Consider the following 21578-nt stretch of genomic DNA (forward strand, 5'->3'; position numbering starts at 1 on the left):
GTTTTTGAGTAATTTATTCTGCCTGAAGGACAGAGTAACTTTGTCATCTAAATGATTCTTTTAAGCAAAATAGTGAAGGAACCATTCGATTTAGTATTTAGCAATACAGAGAATGACTTGCTTGAGCTTAACCTCTCCTATGATTCTATTACCTCTAAACTGGAAGAAGTGCTTACAAAATGTCACATACCTGCCCTGCTATTCAATTTGTCCTCATAGATGAAGTCTTTCCAATTCACAAAGGTATTGTGAAACACCATTTGTCAGCGTGTGCAGAGATTTGAGTTCCTTGGCAAGGGGGAATAAGAGGATTGTAAAGTTGTTTTTTTAAGATATTTTTAAATATCAAAATAAGGATTGAATTCGAGTTACATATTTCAGCAAATATAGCAGAAAAGAAATAAACCCTTTAAAGTAAAATAATTCGTTTATTGTTTGAAAGTAACAATTTGTAGACCTGCTGCCTTCCAGCGGAGTGTTTCAAGTCCTACTAAAACCAACAGCATGACTCCCTACCTTCCAGGGCACTTGCATCAGGACTCGGAAGAGTCTCACAAACCCAAGTGATGTGTTGGATGCCACATACGACTCAGAGCTAACTGAAATTCGATAGTGAATGACAGCATTCAATACCACTCCACAAACAATGACGCAGAAGGGAAGAGAGAGTTCCCTGTTGACTACACACCTAAGAGGGCTCAAGTGCACTGTTTCTAACCAACAAGAGGTAACTTGTCTAATGTTTGAGAGGCACGCATGCATGTAACCCAACAAAGCAATAAAACCCCAGCAATACCACACTTTTCTCCTCAATTGCCTTCTAGTTCTTCAGCAGCACGGGTTATAAGGGTGTGGGACTATCAAAAAGAACCTTTTCTCTGGCAGCGGTTGCATTGCTTCTGATCTCTCATACAGTGCTTCAGTGATCTGTCCCTGTACTCAGCTTCCCTGTGATTTGGGACACCCCACAGGGCTGCCCAACTTGTCTGAGAATGTGAACGAGGAGTTATTTTCAAGTTTCTGATATTTTTAAGGTATGTGGTTTATCTGAACTTCAATGCATGAAGCTATGGTAAATCTCAAAGAACATCACAGGTAATAATTGTGATTAGAGCCTAAAACCCAGCACAGAGAAGGCTTTGAGCACAAGCTCATTACAAATATATACCTACCCCATGTGGCTTTTGAAGAATGACAATATGCTATGACAGCAACAAGGAGCCACTGTGACTGCTTTCCTTAAGAAACGTTTTTCTATTTTTTGATGCAACTCACATACAAAGATTAGACTCTAGTTTGGTATTATGGTTACTTGAAGTGTCTTTTGGGAAGGAGTGCCACAAACACCTGTGGAAAATAATTATTCTGCTTCTATTAGGTAACATATATTAGAATAAATCACAAAGACTTTTCACTTTCAATGATTTTTTTTCTGGGTATTGATATTTGTGAAGTCACCCTATCCCAGGACAAGTCGTTAAAACTAGTTTTCTTTACTGTGAGGGTTGATTCTGCCTTTAGAATCAGTTGCTGTTCTGCAGTTATTAATTCCTAACATGTGGGGACTTGCAGACAGATCCAAAGAAGACTTTAGACTGACTGTAGATGCTTAACTGATCACACAATGAAGAAATGTGAGCAGAGCACATTTCACATCTGGACAGGGAAAGACAAGGGCCTTGTACCTTAGCCATGCCCAGGGTTAGACGGCAGGTGAATGAGTGTTCTTCAGATTTCAGTTTTTGCACTTGTGTTCTTAACCATTGTCACTTCCCACAGTCTGGGCTGTCATTTTACCGGTTATTTAAAAACAAAGAAATCCAGCTTGCTCCATCTCTCTTCGCAGCCTTACTGCAAGTTGTGAAATATCTCAAAGTTGGAACTAACAGAACATCTTGACAGCCCAAGCACTTTTCTTCCTTCTTTTGTCTCTCATGCTCTGCTGTGTAGTCATTAAGCCACCATAGGAAGAAAACAAGGGGACCTCCAGTTGCAAGCAGCAACAATTAGGGAGCAGGAAACCAAGAAAAAACAGCAGAAAGGAGAGTAGGAAGAATAATTCTCTAATTTTTATAGTTTATTCTATAGCTAACTAAAGAAATTTTTTTTTCTTCTTCCCCCCCCCCCCCCCCACTATATCTGTGCATGCAACTTCACATGGTCATCTTGGAACCGGTAATGATTCAGAAGGAAACTTCAGCAAAACAACTTCAGTCAAAACGCAGTAAGCAGCTAGGTCTGTGATGTTAAGAGGATAATTGAAAGCTGTGTTTTCTGCAATTAACAGATTCAAAGGAAAGGAGACAGAGGGAGACTGGGTTTTTTGTGTTTTTTTTTTGTTTTTTTTTTTTTTAAAAAAAAGGCAAAAAAGCTGCAATGTTATTGCTGGTGTTATTTAATTATTTCCAACTTAACAATGCAAAATAAGGGTACACTAAATATAAACCCTTATCTTTAATTGTCAAGCATGCTCTGATCTACTTGTGCTAGAAAACCGAAAATCAACGTGAATGAATCCTAGCAGCGGTCCAGCTGCTGCCACGGAAGGACTGCGCACCAGAAAGGAGGGCAACGTGCGTTAAAAGCCAATACAACAGAAAATAATGCCGTCTGAGCGAAAAAGCACGGCTTGTTTTCTTGGCTGCCTGCATCCTCAGCTCACTTTAAATGACAGACTTTTCTTCTCTCTGCATTTCAATTAGACTGTGCCAATGGGCAAGTGGGGGACGGAATATTAATGAGAGCCTCGGAGCCAGGAACCGGCGACCGGCGGTCGCTCCCACCGCAGACCGAGAGGAGCGGAGGGCGGTTGGCTGGGTTATGCCCTACCAAACCCGCGCTCGACCACAGCTCGTTAAAAGGCTGCGAAGGGCCACGGAAAACCGCCTTTTCGCCCTGTTTATCGTTCGCGCACCGGCGAAGTCACGGCGCCCGCCTGCTCCGCGCAGGCTGTGAGGCCACGGCCGCCCCTCTCGCCGGCGCCGCCGTTCAGCGCGGTGACTTGCACCTTCCCGCCCCGCCGCCCCGCACAGCACCGCGGGGCAGCGCGCAGAGACGCCCCCGCCGCAGCGCGCGGAAGCCCCGCGCACCACGAGCCGCCGCCGCCGCCCGGCCGCCTCCGCGCATAGGCACGCGCGCCGCCCGCCGCCCCCCGCGCGCCCAGGCACGCGCGCGCGCGCCCCCGCCGCTCGGGATCCGCTCCGTCCTGGCCGCGCGCGCTGCCGCCCCGCGCTCCCCGCCGCCTCCTGCCCCGCTCGCCGTCGGCGCCCTCCCCCCTCCCCTCCCTTCCTTCCCCCCCCCCCCCCTTCCCCGCCCCGCCCGCTGCTCCCAGGTAGGGTCCCCGGGGGCCCCCGCCCGCCGCGGGCAGCGCGGGGCCGGCGGCGTGCCACCCCCTCCCACCCCCGCCACGGCCGCGGGCAGCCCCTGCCCGTGTCAGGGCTCCGCTGCGGTCCGCAACTTGTCGCCCTGCGGGAGCCACCCGCGCCCCCCGCGGCGGCGGCTGTCGCCGGTGTTTTGCGGAGCGGCTGTCAAACGTGTTGGGCGCTCGGCGGCGGCTGGGGGCGGCTCGCCCGCGGACCCCGCGCCGAGCCCCGGCGAATGGCATGATTCTCCTCGCCGCCCGCCCGCCCCCCGCGGCTGCGGCGTGCCGTAGTGGGGCGAGGAACCGTTAAACCCTCGTCTTTTTCTCCGTACGGTTTTTATTTTCTGTTCCTTCTCGTTTCGGGGCTTTCAGCTTACGGAAAAGGAAAGCATCTGATGCGTCTGCTCACATGCCACTTTTGATCATACGCTGCCTCCTTGCACAGAGCAGGATCGTTGGGAAAGATGGAGATACAATAAGTTGCTAGTAGTGAAAAGTGCTGCAGAAATCCAGTGGTTTCCTTTCTCCACTGAAGTGACATATTTTTCCTCGGGTTAAGTTGAAAGCACTGCTTGGTGGAGACTGGCTGTAGCTGAGAGTGGGTTTGTGTTTTTCTTGCACGGTTAGGTTTTGCAAAGAGCAGCGATGAAGAGGAAGCTGGTACTCTCCGAGATGCAGTTGGTTCTTCTCGTGTTATTGGTGTGGCTACCAACAAGGTGAGAGGATGTTTAATTTCATTGTTCGGTGCAAACATGTATGTTAGGGTCTGCTAAGGGTAAGCTTGTGTGAGAGGTTAGAAGAGTGTAGTATGTAGTAATGCAATGAAAGAGTCTTTCTTAGCTGTTTGAATGCAATATTATATAGTTTCCAGAGCAAATGCAGTAGAAGGTAGTCTAGGGACCATATAAGCCTAGTCTCTTGTCCTTAAACAGTTTATGAATTGATGCTTTATTTCACCATTAAAAAATTAATTCCTTTAAATTCCTTATTGGATCTTAAAGATTTATTGGAGTTACTGTATCACTGTGATTCTATACCATACAGAGAGGTTAAGATGGAGAAATAGATTGCCATGAAGTCAAATAGAAAATCACAGTCTCTAAAATAATGCTCGCATATTTTTTAACACGGGCATGCCTTTTTTTTTTTTTTTTTGGTCAACATAACAGAATTCAAAATGATACTTAAGCTTTAAACCTCTAGGTGGAGATAGCATACAACTTCACAGTCACATATAATAAAACAATAGCCTCATTTATTAATCAACTTTTCTTATGTTGTTTAAAGTTCTCCATTTCTGAAGTGACAACGTAAGAGAAAGTAATTTTAATCACATAACAGTTTTGCGTTGCTCACAGTCCCTAAACGTGCAATTAATCGTAGTTTGTAACTTCGTTTTGCTTGCTTTGGTACTGCAGTAGGTCTTGTCCTAATACGGTGAGGGTCGTAAGCTAAATAATGCAAGTTTCCTGTGATTTAAAAAGTCTGCGTTTGTTTTTGTCTAGGAAATACCTAGCAAACAAAGTATTTTCTGAAACTATGTTTCCTATTTCACTTTATGCCTACCTATGGTGCAGTATTAGTTGAGTCACAGTGGGCCAGATCCTGCAAACCCTACTCAAGTGAGTAATCTCACTGACGTCAAAGAGACTACATGCGTAATTAAGGAGTTTATGCCTGAGTAAAGTTTTCAGGATTTGACCCTAATTTGATATAATTGTGTGATCTAATTTTTTAGTGGTATCTTCAGTTCAAAAAACTGTTGTATCTCAAAAAGAAGCTTAAAAAATGGCAGAGACTTAGTACAGAAATAAATTTTAAAAATAAAAAATCAGCTGTCCAGTAATTAAAATTAGGAAAAAAAAAATCACACCAGTGAAATCACACATGGCATTTTAGCATGTTCTTTGTAAGTTATCTGATTTTGGTCGCTTCTGTGGTTTATGTGATGGAAAGCACAGACTGCAATGATTTACATTTAAATACTTCCTCTATGCTGTTGAATTGGGGACCAACATAAAGCCCAGTCTTCAATGATTTCATAGCTTGCTTTAGAGAAAATGTCACCCAAACCTACTTTTGGTTTGGATGAGGAAGAAAACATGCTTGTTTTTGTGGGATACAGAATGCCCCAATCAGTAGTTCATTTAGAGATGATAAATACTCAAACATTTCAGGTTAAAAATTTAGGTGGCTGAAACAGAGATAAACGATAATGCGTGTAGCATATGATGCTTTACTTCCTTGATACCAATATTCCTGTATTAAGTAGGTAGGACTTTTGAGCTCATGCCTTTCACATGCCTGACACTTAAAACTGTTGGCACAGTAATGTTTGCATGTGTAAGGCTTTCTGCATGGGAGTGTTTCCCTAGCACACAAAACCGGTGGTCTGGCTGTCCAAGTCTAAGAGGACTGTTCAGCAGCACAGCTGACTGGGCTGCAGGTTCATGTTCCAGCCCCTAGTGTTTTCCACAGAGATATGACCCATAAAGACTGTAACATCTCTTTCTTTATTGGCGAAATTTGAAACAATCGATGATCTGTAGATTGTTCTTGACACTTCATTTATGATTTTTTGCTGTCCAACTCTTATAAGGTTTGTCTGCATCTAGTGGAACGTCAGAGAGTGCTTTTCATAACAAAATAGCATTTTGGAAACATAAAGGCTATCCACAGCTATCCTGCAGCTTGCTAGTCAGCATTGTTGTTCCCACCCACCAAATACTGACATCAGAGGACTCCCTGAGCATGATTGCTGGAGTTTTCCCTCATGTTAGTTCTTCTGGTCATGTACATTACATGACCATTGGGTGGAAGCATATCCACAGGATTTAACCTGAGATAGAGTATGCTTAAGTGAGGACGGATAGGCTAGAGCTGAAAGGAGACAGTTTTGTGTGGGGGAAGCCAGGTTATCAACCCAGGAGTGACATGCCACCAAGGTCTGGGAAGCTCTTTGAGGCTTTAGCACCTGCACAGCGAAACGTTTTAGTGGAGCTTGAAGTAGTGCTCATGGAGAAGCGATGTTGGCCAGAATTAGAGGCTACTGTAAAATGACTTCCTGGAAATTTCAAATAGTATATTGTAGACTCATATGTTTCTGAACATGTTATGTATAAACTGTCTATTCATATACTTTTAACTAAACCCTTCCTGTTGGAAGGTAGCAATTTAAATATTCAAAGCCAGCCTGCAAAAGCTGCCTGTTGAGTGTACGTTAAAACATATCTAGCACTTTCTAAAATGTAAAATGTCCATTTAGATCAGTGCTGGCTGACTCCCTGGAAGATGAAGCTAAGAATAACATCACCATCTTTACAAGAATTCTAGACAGACTTCTGGATGGTTATGATAATCGTCTCAGACCTGGATTAGGAGGTAATAAAAACAATTAAATATTGATTTAAAAAAATCAGTTTTAATGTTCACATTTTATGCAGTGATATTCTTCCTTGAGGGTGGGTTTTTTTTCCTAACAACTGGTATATATATTGATAAATTATTTATAACTCTGTATTCACCCAGCTGAATCATTTGAAGTTTGAGGAAGATAACATCTATGAATGGAAAAGAGGCACTTTCACACATTTATCTTAAGTAAAAAGAAAAAAAGAAAGTGGTGATTTAACATAGTAAAACAGAACGAGAACAAAAATAACGTCTAAAGCTGTTATTCCAGTCAGGGAATTTTTATTGAGCAAGGAATGCAGGCTTGGTTCCCTGCAATGCGATGAGTGTATGGTTTCAGAAATCTGCACAAGTGTTTTGTGTGTAAAATCCACATTTTTAGATTCATTCCTTGTCCCAGTGAATTCAGTGGGAATGTTGTATTTTTTTACTTCCTTGGAATTAGGGTTCCACTGGTAATTCTGGTAATTAGCATTTTGTTTCTGGCTACCTTGCATATATTTGGGCATTTGAAAAAAAAAAAAAAAAAAAAAGAAAAAAGGGAATTTTGGAGGACAGAGGTCACTGCACTCTTGTGCCATGACTGTCAGTTGTTTTTCGAAATGTCATTTCACATTTCCATTTTAAAGCTGCATGCCAGCTCATGTAAGTGTGCAAGCAAGAAATTTAAATAATTTGTTTGATGTTGAGAGTATCAATAAGGAAAAAGATCTCCGTGGTATGGGGAGGGACAGAATGTCTTATTTTTGGTAATATTTTCTCTACTATTACTGCTTATCTGCTATTTATACTATCTAATATAAATATTTCTGGTTTTAATATAACACTGTTACTACTATTATTACTCATAACAGTTTTGGTAATTGTGATTTTCAACCTGGAGACGGTTTCAGCTTTGTAAAACTCATTCTAGTGCAAAATCCCTGAGAGCCATTCCTCTTCCTGTTGATTTCAGTAAGATCAGGCCCAAAGCTAGAGACTTGCTCTAACTTCCATGGCAATTACTCTAACAACTCCGTTTGATCAAATTAGGAATTAGTTAAAGCTCACAGTTTTTAGCCAACACTCTTCTATCCTGACCTGTGGCTCTGCTACTCTTCTGGTTCTGGAGAATCTTGGCTTGTGTCTGACACAGCATAAAGTGGGAGCTGGCGCTGGCTGGAAACAGCTTTCTCATTATACATTAATCTTAACCTCAGATATCTTTTCATTTCCATTTCTGGCCTCTGTACAGTGGAGACTTGTGAAATCTTTTAGATTTAAAGACTTTTTAATTTAGATGATCCATAAAATGAGACATACAGCACTGTTGGTATGAGAATTTATATAGGGATGTTTTGCATGGAGATTCAATTTCTTTGCAAAATACCCAAATTTAAGAATTTAGACATAGTATAAACATACAATGCCTTGTGGGTGACTTGCAGAAACATTTAATAACACAAAGCTTGTGTTTAATTGGCAGGGCTTTTAAAATCATGTTTTTTATTAGGAAAATAATGAAAAAACCTTTTATTGTTTACAAAAGGAATGTGCCATTTAATGACAGCAGTCTGCAATTCCTTTGCATATCGTGTATTCTTCTTAATATTAACATTTATATTGTTGAAAACATCAATTTAAAAAAAATATTTTTCTAATGGATTTTTATTTTAGATTTTCCATTGAATCTACTGCAACATACCTCCCTCTTTTTTTTTGACAAGCCTCCTAGGTAAATCAAATATATTTGAGAGCATAAAAATTAAAGAATTAACGTCTGTTTGATATTGGCATACATGACAATCAACCCATGCAGAACATGTGTGAAAGGGAACAGTGTCGTGCGTATTAAACCGTGATGATTCACGATACATTAATCTTAATCTGCAAGAATACTTCAGTTGTGAATGGATGGATTCTTATAGTTTAAAAGGATGCTTGTAAAAGCCAGTTGTGATAATCCACGATATGAAATATACCAAACAATACTTTTGTACGTAATGCTTTATAATTATGGAGTTATATTTCAGGATTTTTGTAGCACTTTATTCCTTTCTCTGTATTAACCTGTCCTGTGAATAGAAAAATGGAAATAATTAAATTTTTTTTTTTTTAGACACGATGTGTCTAGTGAGTCCTGATAGATTCTAAAAGTGTTTTTGCATAGAGTACTGCATTTTGACCATGCCACATGTCATTGATTTAATATACTTAGTCTCAGTTCTGTTCTACTTGCATTTATATGAATCTGAAATAATTCAGTTGAAACCAGTAGAGCATTTATTTTGGCATAGATAGCAGCTTGCATTATCCTGCTAAACTACTACGACTGAGATCACAATCTGGCCTAACATGCTACAACAGAAGTAGTCCAGGGTCTGAGATGGATTCTTTTAAAGTCTTCTGAAAACAAGAGGTGCTCACCAGCCCACTTTCACCTGCTGTGAAAGACATTTTCAGAGATGTTTTACAGCAAAAATTCAGCTTATTGTAAAGAATTATTAATCTCAAAAATATTTTTAATAATGAAAAGTAGTAGCTTAACACTGGCATTTTACTAGTTATTGACCAACAAAATGGGAACATGTAGGCTCCTTCGAAGTCTGTATATGAATTCAACTAAGAAATTGTCTGTTTGGGAATTCCTTCTTGAATTTAGGGATAGATTTATAATCAATTTTACTAGGAGACTTGGTGTGAGTACTTACAGGATGTAATGCTGCTTAACTGATACATAGATACACTTCAGAACTGAGTACTATTTTCTATAGACTTTTAAAGGCAGCTTTAACTTTTAGTGATCATGCAGCTCTGTCATACAAACAGGTTTTGGCTGTTGGCTGTCCTAGCAGCTGGGATTCTTGAATAATGTGTGAACACTATAGTGAAGAAATAGCCTGCAAAAGTGGTGTAGGCTGGGAAAAGAAGACACTACACTGTCCCCTGAAGCCAGGGACATCTCATATGACTTAGATAATACCCCGATCTACTATGTTGATATGGATAGGCATGAGAGTATTCAAGGGGAGATAAATTTTTCTCTGTACTCATTTTATGCTAGGCACAGGATTGCAGCTAGAACACTCTTGACTGCACTTTCAGTTCTGACAAGAACTATTTTACCTGAACATTCCATGCCATTTCTGTTTAGTCATCAAAATAAATTACAAGGTCAGTTTCAAAACAAATTCCTTATGTCATTAGCACTAATTTGTGTGAAAAACAGCCATGCAAATGACAAGTCATAAAGAGTTTGATTGTTTATGATTTTCTTCAAAGCCATGAAGATATTTTCTTCTGTTTGCTGTAGTGCTTGCAAGACACTTAGGGTAGCACTTTTCAATAAATCCTTTGATTTTTATTAGCATGGAGAATAAGAAATCCACAAAACAATGGACACTAAAACTAAGCAAGGGACCGAAAGAGAATTTAGATCTTCAAGTAATGAGACAACAGAATGTTGAAGCTGAGATACAGCTGCATTCAAATCTGGAAGTGATCGAATTACCTGTCTGCTCTGTCTGCTTTCCTCTGCCCCATGCACAGATATGATTAAAGGAAAAAGGGACATAGATTAATGCAATCACCTCCTTTAATAAGTGGATATTCTTGTGTATTATGTGTATCAGCAAAAACATCATGTTTTTTAAAATGGTAGCTTCTTTTTAAGGATGAAAAAGAGGAAGGAAGGGAGAAGGAATGGAGATGGTGCTAGGATTTTGATATCATGTTGGATACTTCAGTACTCTTACCGTCTCCAATCAGCCATTCAGCCTGCTTTGTTTTCTCATGTTTGAAATTGGTCATTTCCAAAAGCTATAGAACTTCTGTCTGTTCTACTCTCCCAAATTTATAAAATAGAATTGAATACAAGACTTAGAAAATATGAAATTTAAATCTTGAAAAAAACCACAAAGGGAAGTTACAGGGACAGAGGACTGGACTTCATAGCCTGAAGGCCAGATTTTCAACTGATGTATTGACATTGAAAAGAGCTGTACAAAATTTATACAATCTGAGGATTTTTCCACAAGCTATGCTCAGCCTCACCAGCTTCAGGAATGGCATTGTCATTGTAACCAAAGAGGTGAATATTGATTATTAAAGAAACTGAGGAAGATCAGACAGTAGGTAGGTGAGAACTGAATGCCACTGTGGTTCCATTTTGAAGGATCCATCTCTGCTGCAAGGTGACTTTCAGGTGTTCTGAATGCTTTAAACAAGAATCTCCATTGTGTTTCACTTACAGACATACCAAAACTTTTTTCTCGCAACATTTTGTAAATAAATTGAGCAGGAAAACCAAAGAGAACTGAAAGGATTATTGCTGACTGTTGCTATCAGAGAGTCGGTGAGCAGGGAGCAGTTGTGGGTATGATCATTCATCTTTGCAGCACTGGATATGTTGTTGCATAGAATTGGTGTAGTAGCATACAGTATCAGACTCTGTGATTAGAAGTTGTATGTTATGAGCTAAAGGGGAAACCACATTTTTTTACAGAAAGCTCTCTTCCCCCCTTCCCCTATTAAGATATATATATATATATATATGTATATATATATGTGTGTGTGTGTTTATCAAAGAGTTGTACGTCTTCAGTTGCCAGGAAACAAGGCCATGATCATATGCTGATAATACAGAATATGTTAAATTTAGGGCAGTATATTTATATATCTCTGTGATTCAGAGATTTTAATTAGCTGTAGAAGAGTTTGTAGCTGTAGCAGTGCCCTAGCTAGACATTCAAAACTTACTGGTGTTTGTCAGCCTCATCATGCTTAATACACAGAGTATCCTAAAAGAGGTCCTTTGACTGTTTTTGCTGCAGATCACTACTGTTTTTAAGGGAAAAAGTGCAGTTCCCCTGCTCAGTTCTGGTTGCTTCCTTAGTCTTTCTTTGCTCCAGTTTCATCTTTTGGAAATGGTAATGTCTCTCTGCCAGTGCTAGTGCAGAGCAATTCAGAGCAGCACTTGCATTTTCTGAAAGCGTACTATCTGTGCAGTTATGCCAGCATACAAAGGGGTAAACTACTGTATACTCTTTCTTGGGCATACCTGGAAGGGTCACATAGAGTCTGGCCATAATAGTGCTTTCAGAGGAGTCACTGAGAAGCTCAGATCAATTTAGGTTAGAGTTGTGGATAATGTATACTGGCAAAAAGCATTCCTTGTGAAAAATGGAAAAGCAGTAGAGAGGAGGATAGGAAAATCTCATTTAATTAGTTATCCAGGGCATACAGGTGGTACTAAAATCCAAGAACAGAACTAACTCAGCAGCTATAAGCATTCTAGGGAATGAATCATTAGGAAAGTGGAAGGATAAAAAATCCCCAGATACTGTTGTGATACTGAACAACAAACCAACAAAAATAATGTAGGATAGGATAGTGGCTGAGTACCTAAACAAAGTTTATTTATTCGTTTATTGACATTCTGTGGATAAATCAGCAGTGAAGATATCAAAATAAACTTCATGTTACAACTGTGCAGAGTATTGCAATTGGGGAAAATGTTGCACTGTGCAAAGTGAAAAAATGCTTCACAACAGTTAGCAAAAATCTGGGTACTTTATAGTAAAGTTTATATGTCTATAAAGGGGCTTGGCTGGGAGGATCTCCCAGTTCACTGAACATGTATATTGAGTACTTTTTTTTTTTTTTTTTTTTTTTTCCCCCCCGGTGAAGCATCAACATTTGCTTCTAACACTAGAAATACTGCTGATGACACCAAGGCTGAAGGAAGGCTTTGCTTACTATTATCTCAGCTACAAGGAAGACACAAAATCAGATACTGCAGATTTCTGTGGAACTCTTTTGAGCTCACTGTTAATCAGACTGATGGGATGGTTTAGTTTTTCAGCCAGATTTGATGGTCTAAGACAGACATCACCTGTTTTCAGTGATACGTTTATTCTGGGTTATTTGGAAACTGCTTGAAAAGCAGTGGGCTTGCTGATATCCAAGGTATTCTACTGTGGACTGTTTCCCACTAAGGCTTCTTATCATGTTACATAAATCTTGGAAGGAGTTTGCTATCTGAAATATAGAGCTGCTTCTCACTCAGGCTGACTAGTTTTAATAGCCAAGTACCAAAGGATTGAAATGTTATAGTTTCAAATTTTTATTACCCTTGTGAAATGATACAATTCGTGTAATGCCACCTGAATCGGAAATATAATTATTATCTAAATAATCTAAATCTGAAACATTTTCAGAAATATTTAAACTCATTAGAAATTCATCCAGGATATCTTGGGGGGATTTTAATGGATTTCATGGATTTTTAGTAGTGGATTTTAACCAAGTGAAAAGCGAATTTAAAATGTAGAAATCAATGTGTATGTTCCTTACAATGAACAAAAGTTGGTCATTCTTAGCGACAGACACATTTTGTAATACAAAATTAATAGTATTCTGGCTTACACTAAAAGGTGTACTTAGAAACACTATCACGGAAATCCTTTAATGTTTACTGTTATGATGTAGCCATGGAGTACTCAGTTTTGTATATTCTTCGTTACATTTCAAATCTTCTCTTAAGGTATACCAAAAAAAGAGTGCCAGCTAAAACTGTAAGAAGGAAGCTATAGACTCTTACTCTATTGTATAATCACCTAAAGGTATTAAGAAAGTTTTGGTGAAGAACTATTAAACCAGCAGTTAAAAAAAGCATTGATGCTCTTTGAATTTTTTGATTTAGATACATAGATATTTGGAATACTCTGTCCTTCACAGAGCTGGAAAAATGGACCTTAGGAGTATGTTTGATTTAAGGATAAATGCTAGTTACATCATACTGTGAGAGGGTGTTGGTTTCTGTTCGTGTGACAACAACCAATATTTAAGCAAATAGTCATGCATAACTTTTTCAATACAATTCATCGGCAAGTTTTGACATTTATTTTCAATGGAAACTAAAAACTTGGGATTAAATGGGCATGCAGAACTCCTTCAGCTTCTTTGTGTAGAAAAAGTTGTGGTTTTTTTTAACCTTGCAGGCTCTAATGGCAAATAAGTATATTTCCTGTATTTTAGCACCCTATAAATAAAAACTACGATGAGACACAACTCTTACTATGTATTTATATTCTGCATAGCACAACAGGCTTTTACTCCATTCGAGGCCTGATTGTGGTGAACAGTATAACAATACTATATTTATGAGGCATAATCTCAAATGATAAAAAATTGAATAAATATTACTTCAGGTTTTTTCTCTCCCTTTCCCCGCTATCACCATAACTTGGAGTCCTGAAAAGCATTAAATATGGGAAGAGACAGTATTTTAAAGGAGAGGTACTGTTTTTCATTGAATCATTCCCAGTTTACTTTGTCATCTTTAGATGGGCAACACACAGGGAACTGAAAAGCTGTACAACATTGTGTATCCTAGAGCTCAACACCTCCTCTGGAAGCACCCAGGAATGTCTAAACCCTGCCCTTCTGAAGTGTCCTGACAGAGGTCTTCCTATTTATTTCTTCTGTTTCCATATTTGCCTTTTCCCTTTCTAAAGACCTAACTATTTCATAAATTCTAGAAAATGCACAACTCTCTTCTTTGACCAAAATTCCATGAATTTATTTCACTCCATCTAAACACAGCTTTCCCCAAATCCAGGCCAGACATGCCATGTAGATGCAGCTGTCTAATTTTGCATTAATTTTTTTTTGGTGCAAAACCCAGACTTGCTTTACCTTTCTGCCAGGTACAGTTGCTTACATCCAGCTGCCTGAAAGATTTCGTATCTAATGAAACTGGATTGGGAAGGTTGAAAAGATGCGAAGGCAGACTCCTGGGCAGGTAGAAAGCAAAGATCCTTCTCTCCCTGCAGATTATATGGCCTTCCTTTTGTGCCAGTACAATTTTGTAGGTGTTGTTGAGCAGTCTGAGGTAGATCTGTTGCTTCTGGCAGTATTCCTGACTACATATTCCTGCCTCTGTTTTCTTGGTGTGCCACCATTTCGTGACCATTTTTAACAATAACCTTTTCAATGCACAATGTAGTACATCCAATTTTTAGAATTAGTAGTGCAGAAGGACTTTGTAATTGCCTGTACATTAAAACTGCATCTGCTTTGTTTTTTACAGTATTTTGGTCTGTATTGTTGGTATTAGTAGCTCTTATTAGTGGCTACTATTATTATCTAACAGTAGCTTCTAAAGACTCCAAGAAACAGATATAAAGTAGAACATAACTGTTTTTCAACAGCCTAGCATTAGGGTAATACAAGCCAAGGTGAAAAAACACTATGAGCAAGGAAGGAGGTCAGGACAAGAGAGATGGAAGAGAGTGAAGGAGGGAGATAAAATGGTGATTGTAAATGTTGACCACTTTTAAACAAATGACAGATTAAGACAGCTGAATGATAGTTTTTTTCAAATAGCCTTTGGAAACTTGAAAGTAGAATAACAAGCAATTTTATCATTATGGTATATGCATGTATTTGAATTTCTGACATTAAAGTTTTTCAGTGAGTCATCTGTCTCAAAAAAGCAGTTATAGAGGATATATCGGATAACATTTTGTGTTGCTGTACAATTCAACAGCCTGCTAAATTAAAGCAGCAGAAGAAGATTTTGAATTAATACTGTCAAAAGTCTAATAAATTTTAATGATAAGAATCAAAGCACCTTAATATGCCAGGGTTAATCTTTAAACACATTTTTATGTGTCTCTTTTTTCAGGTTAATGCTTGAATTAAATTAATCACAAGCTAAAGGAACTTTTATTTACCACTGTCATCCTGGTAATAGTTTGCTTTATAATGCAGAGTATGTCAGCACTAGTTTTCTGAAATTGTCTGTACATCAGGAGGGTATGATTCTGCTAACCTTCTGGAAGCGGTGTTGCTATTTGGGAGCCGTTTGTGTGATTACTTTGTAGCACGTGGCTCTTGATTTACATTCCATAATTCCTTGCCATATGTTGAGGCTATTTAATAATTAGAGCGGTTAACTCTGTGTAAATTTCCCTCTTACCTGGGATTAGTGTGCACATCAGAGGACATGAAACATTTTAGTGAAGTTGTGTAGTTGCAGTCAGAGATTGGGTTTAGTTGCATCTGACCAAATTACATTTATTTTTTGTGTCCAGACATACATATTTGTTCCTGCATGTGCATTTTTTTTGTTTGAACCAGTAGAAATCATGCAATTTGTTTGGGAAAAACATGGATGCCCTATGTTCCATCTGCTTAATCTCTGTCTTTTACAAACTGTAAGTAACTTGTAATCTTGTAGTGTTATAACTAACAGAGTTGATTGCAATCCAAATTCAGTGCCATGGACCAACTGACCTTCACTATGTTCTGGCACATATAATTCAATAAGATCAGTTAAAAACTGGTGTATGCTGTAAAACCTGCATGCCTATTATATGTACCTCATGGCTTTTCTCACAGCAGTGACACTCAAAATGTATCAGAGAACTCGGACTACTTTGCAAAAAGAGTGACTTTTATATCTGAGTAAATACAAAAGGTACATGAGGGTGAGGTAACCAGAAGGTATGATTCACCATTGGTAATGGAAAAGATCCATGTCTCCAAGCCCCAATACAGTGCTCATGGTTTCTAACACAGATTTGACCTAAGTGGAGGGGTTTATACAGAAGATATATTCCACCTGGAAAGATGACTAATAAATAAACTGGTTTTGGAAACTCCTGATTTTTTTCTTGAAGTGTTTGCAGACTGCTTGCATTTGTGATCTTTCATGTGAATTATTTTTCTGGAGTTAACCTATCTGCGTTTAACACCTTCTGTTTTAATTTAAAAAATTGCATCATCTTGATCCCTTAAATACCTGAATATCAGAAAAGCAACATATCTTCTGACTGAAAGATTGCCTTGTCATTAGGAGTTATATTTGTTGGTCTCTATTGCTTGGTGCTGATTTTCTCATCCAAGAGAAATCTTCAAACACGTTGAACGCTTTTTCTTTCTTGTATCCATTCTCAGTCGTCTTAAGATAATAGGTTCTTCAGACCACTTCTGTCAGGAGATTGGGAGTTATTAGTGCCATGCTTTTCCATCCCCTCAAGTGCGTGAGCCTTTCAGCACAACACCAGACAGCAGAAAAGGAATGGAGGGGGAAGAAGAGACTGCATTTATGTTTAATAATGTAGAGGTGGGTTGAAGGGACAATTCCCGCCCTGAATACGCCAGCCTAATGTTCTAGATATTTCCTTCTGACCAACAATCTAAAGACTACTGTAGATGCCTTTTTATTTTCATTATTTGAAGTAATTTATATTTTTCACAATTGATAGGCTCATTGAATGAGGAATGAAGTCCCCCTGGATGAGAAGAGGCTGAGAAGCAGTTGTAGTGTGGAGTATATAAATGAAGAAAAACAGAAGTTTGAGCCTTAGATTCAGTGATGTGTTGATCAAACCCCTCTGCCATCCTGAGGGCATGCCATGGCATTTCATGGACTTTCCTTATCAGTGTCCGTAGTGTTAACTGAGTACCAAACAGTGAACTTCTTTCTACCAGATCTTTAAATGTGAACTTGGTACTGCATTACTTCATGCAGTTTTTGAACAAAAGGGAAGATATTTGCTCTTGGGAAAAAAAAAATAAATAAATAAAGATGAGAAAGCAGAAATATTGTTGTTTGAGATAAGGGAACGGTCATATCCTTAATAATCCCTTTCCATCTGCTGGGTGCTAAAAGCTGTCAGAGAATTCTTTACTTTTTTTTTTTACCAGGCATTTTGTCTTTAGTTGGCCATAAAAATAAAATAAAATAAAATAAAAAGAACAGATAATCTTGTTTGCTACTGCATAATATGCTATTTTTAAAATAACCAATTGCTTTAAAATAATATTCTGTGGTAGATGCTGTCTGCATTTTCACAAAGCCTTAGCATCTGCCTAGAAGAATATGCACTTTAAGAAACTGGATTCTGATTAAGTTCATACTAGGTGTTGTTTCAAAGAAAAAAAAAAAAAATTGGTTTGTATTTTCTGCCTGTAAAAAAACCCCCAACAGTTAATTTAATATTAAAAGCAGAATCTTGTCCCAAATATATAGCCTTTCCACATGTAGAAGCCTGATGGGTTCTGAAAGTCCCATGGACAGCCAGAGGGGAATTCTCTTGTCACAGGCAACCATAAAAGACAAATTTGAGGCTGCTTAATCCAACCTCTTAGAGTATCGTGGGAGTACGTTTTAGAGGAGATTCTGGGGAACACTGCTATCTGTAAAGTAGCTTGGAGACATTCAAGTGACTCAGCCATGGGACTTTTGAGTGCTATACTTCTTGTAGGCACACTACACAGCCTTAATTGAAGACTTTTTTTTTTATTATTATTATTATTATTAACTAGGTAACAGAAGAGTAACAGACACTCTGTAACATGTTAAAATGGGATTTAACAAAAGATTGCCCCGTTACTGTCCATGTTATTATTTTTTGCTCATTTGGGGGGTACTTGTTTAAGTATTAATATGATTCTCTGTTGGGTCAAGCCATGAACTCGTTGTTTGGCAGGACTCCTGTTTAGCAAGAAGCTTGTTATCCATGACCGTCCCACGGGTTGTCCTGCCAAACAAAAAAACATTAAGAAAAAGGCAGCTTGGCAGCCAGTCTGGTTTGTGTTGTGTCTCAAATCCCATACCTCTGTTCCTCCTTTCCCTGCATTTCAGCAACCGTGGGGATCAGGGAAGTGTAAAGAAAAAGTGTGCCTACCTGTTCATATGCACCCTGGGTACTTAGGATGTTAACATACACACAACCTCCACCTGATTTTAGTAAGTCCATGCTAGCGTTTTCAAGAATATTAGAGTAGTCTGGATAAACATTAATTTCCTGTACGTCATAGTTATTTCACCTGGCTTAAAGTAGGAACTGCTGGCAGGTTGATAGAAGGATTAGAATGCTGTCTAGTTTTTTTGTCAGTGTGTCACAATCTTCTGAAATGCTATTACAGAATTTCATACAGCATTATCTATTCAAATTATATTTGAGGCTTCTGCTGCAAAAAAATGCATTAAGAGTGCCCACTAATACACAGCTCTATTAAATAAAGGCACTACCTTTTTCTACTATTGGTTCCTGTCATGCTTGAATGCAAAGTACAAGGCTAGCAAAAGATAAAAAGAACTGTAGCTCCATTTTTAATGACTGTACGATCCAGGACTATAGTAACTAGGCACTATACATGGACAGTAAAATTAATCTGTCTGAAAGGATCATCACTTTCAATGCTCTTTTAAGTCTGTTGATCTCTAGAGGAGCTCCATCAGCCTTTGGGACTTTGGAACATGTGAATTTCATACTTTGCTCTGATAGCAGCAAGCCTTGAGAAGATGCCAACCTCTGGTGACAATGAGTGTTTGTTGCAGAGCAAACAAGACTTCCCATAGCTTCATCCCGGTTTCTGTCACCTCCAGGATCCCAATTCTTTTTGTCATGGCTGAGCACAGGCATTCTCCAAAGGCTTCCTCTGAAGTTGACCATCACCAAGGGAAGCCTTTTACACTGACTTCAATGGTCTCTGGCATGATACCCAGATCTTTATTAAATAATTAACAAGGATAATAAGCACTGTGACAGTGTTTTAGCTTAGAAAAAGTAGTATGCAGCCAAAGGTGAAATCCTGTATGTATTATCAGAGTTCCTTGGACACTCCAGTGTGATTTCTGCAGCCATTTCACATGTCCTTGATGCGGAAGGACTTTGACTTCTGATGTGCTTCCAGGCAATTACGAGAACTTGGGTTTTTTTAATGTTTGGAAAGTGGGATGGTACTGAAGGAGAGCCGCCTTTCATAACTTGTACTTTCACTGGCAAGTTGACCTGTTACAGGCATAAGCCAAAATTGCTCCTGAAATCTAACCTGGAGAAAATCTAGGCTGAGTGATCTCGGTTAGAAAAGCACCTAGGCCTGTATGAGAGAAGATGACTCCTGAGAAACTTGAAGCTGCTTCTTTTTTGAAATGATACTGCTGTTATAGGGAGATGTGTTTTGGAATACAGGAGGTGCTAGCAGAGTGAGTATATTAAATGGGATGATGAAAGGTAATGCAGCAGAATTTGACAGGGTGTTCCCTGACTCTAAGTACTGACGTCATAAAATTAAAACTTTTGAAAAAAAAAAAGAAAGAGAGAAAGAATTCTGAATATGTTTCGAAAATCTGAAATAATTTTGTGAATTGTGCTGCCTTACCTGCATGTTACGGTTTCCTTCCTAATAGCATAAGCCTCTAAGCAGAGTGGATGGAAATATGGTTGCATGGGAATAATAACTTTGCCATCCCTACCTGTGTGATAATACCGATTCAGTTCGGTCCAAATAATTACTGCTTCACTTTGTCAAAGTCTGCTTCCTTCTATTTCCAGACTTGTTTAAGTGCTCTCGTTCTCTTTGTCTTCCTCTTTCTCATTCTTTAGACGGTGTTGGGGCAGCCTGGTTCATTTTAGCTTTATCAGGCTCAAACAGTTGGTCTAAACAATGCAGTAGTTCCATTTGTTACTCAGCCTTGTTATATACAATCCCTTTGCATCCTGATGGAAGCTGTAGCCTCTAAAGGGATAAGGTTTAGCGCTGATGTTTTATTTTTCATTTGAATGCCGTGTAGTTTTGGTTTGCTGCCAAATGTGCTGTGTGTTGACTAAGTTCATTTTACTTGAACCTTTTAAGTAACCCGTCTCAGTAAGATCACATTTCTTCCAGCCAAACTCAACTGTTTTCACTTTCATGTTTCTATTGAACATTTTGTGCAACTCCAGATGAAAATTACTCAGATTTATTGTTTATTTTAGAGCTGAATGCTTTTTATTTCTTTTTCCTTTTTTTTTACCCTTGGGGTGTGGGGATGTAATGAAACATGAAGAAATTGAGATTTGGTGGATTTCATGGTAATCTGGCTTTATGGGAACAGATTTCATATTTCCCATGTGTTTAGATTGCCCTTCCCAATGATTTCATTCACTCCTTCTTGTTCCTATTTTCAGTGTTTTGTTTCTCACTTTGTTAATTGTACCATAGTTAGGACTACTGTTTCTAGTTACTCAATTGTCTCAAATGTTTATAAAGCAAAGCATCCATGTTGTATTAATATCTTTACAATGAACCTGTAAATTGGAGTAATACTCTGTTTAAAAAGATAGGGGAAAAAATCCAGAAAGATGTCTAAATAGTTAATTGCTGAGGTGCCAAAAGTCTATGAAATCCAGCATTAATGACCAAGAATATCTACATTTCTTCTTTTCCCCATGCACTTCTGGGTTGCTTCAAACTCTCTTTCATGTTTAAGTACCGGCAGGATTCAAACTAGACACTGATTGACTGGTTGGCCTGCTGTAATATGTGCTGCACCAGTCAGAATAGTAGCCCTCCCATCAAGGACGATGTACATTCTAGCTTAAACATCTTATTTATTCTCTACCTGATTTGGAAAAGGGATCTGGATCCATGTCTCCCACTTCCTGACTCTGTTAACTAGACACAGGGCTTTTGATCATTCTGGGAGAGTGGTTTCTTCCACTGGAGATGTTTTACTTTGTATAAAATGTATGTGTCAGAACACAGACTGAAACCCACGTTTTGTACTGCTGGACTGTAGAGCTGTTCACAGCCTGGCCAATCAGCCCCATATAGGCTGAGGGCGTAGGTTTGGCAGTGCCTACATCTCCTGCTTCAACCAGCCAGGTCTCCTTCGTAGAACATGAGGAAAGCTAGGCATGTTGGCACACCTTCAGAAACGGTGTGGGCAGAGCTTTAACTGTCTGCAAAAGCAGTTCATAAAGTCAATAAACTAAGTGGAGATCTGTCAAGCTAACTAATTAAAAAATGCTGGAGAGGCATGCAGCTG

At 39.0% G+C, this 21578-nt stretch overlaps 1 protein-coding gene across 1 annotated transcript in view; it reads left to right on the top strand.

Moving 5' to 3' along the window:
• Positions 1–4006: 4006 nt before the first annotated feature.
• GABRA2 (gamma-aminobutyric acid type A receptor subunit alpha2) overlaps positions 4007–21578 on the top strand; it is a 56021-nt gene continuing 38449 nt past the window's right edge. Inside the window, exons 1-2 of the mRNA XM_086464614.1 lie at positions 4007–4077; positions 6627–6742. Of these exons, the coding sequence (XP_086320740.1) occupies positions 4007–4077; positions 6627–6742 (187 nt within the window). The remainder of the gene's footprint in view (positions 4078–6626; positions 6743–21578) is intronic.

The sequence above is a fragment of the Leptosomus discolor genome, chromosome 4, assembly GCF_034619465.1.
Source record: "Leptosomus discolor isolate bLepDis1 chromosome 4, bLepDis1.hap2, whole genome shotgun sequence".
In the NCBI taxonomy this organism is placed as follows: Eukaryota; Metazoa; Chordata; class Aves; order Leptosomiformes; family Leptosomidae; genus Leptosomus; species Leptosomus discolor.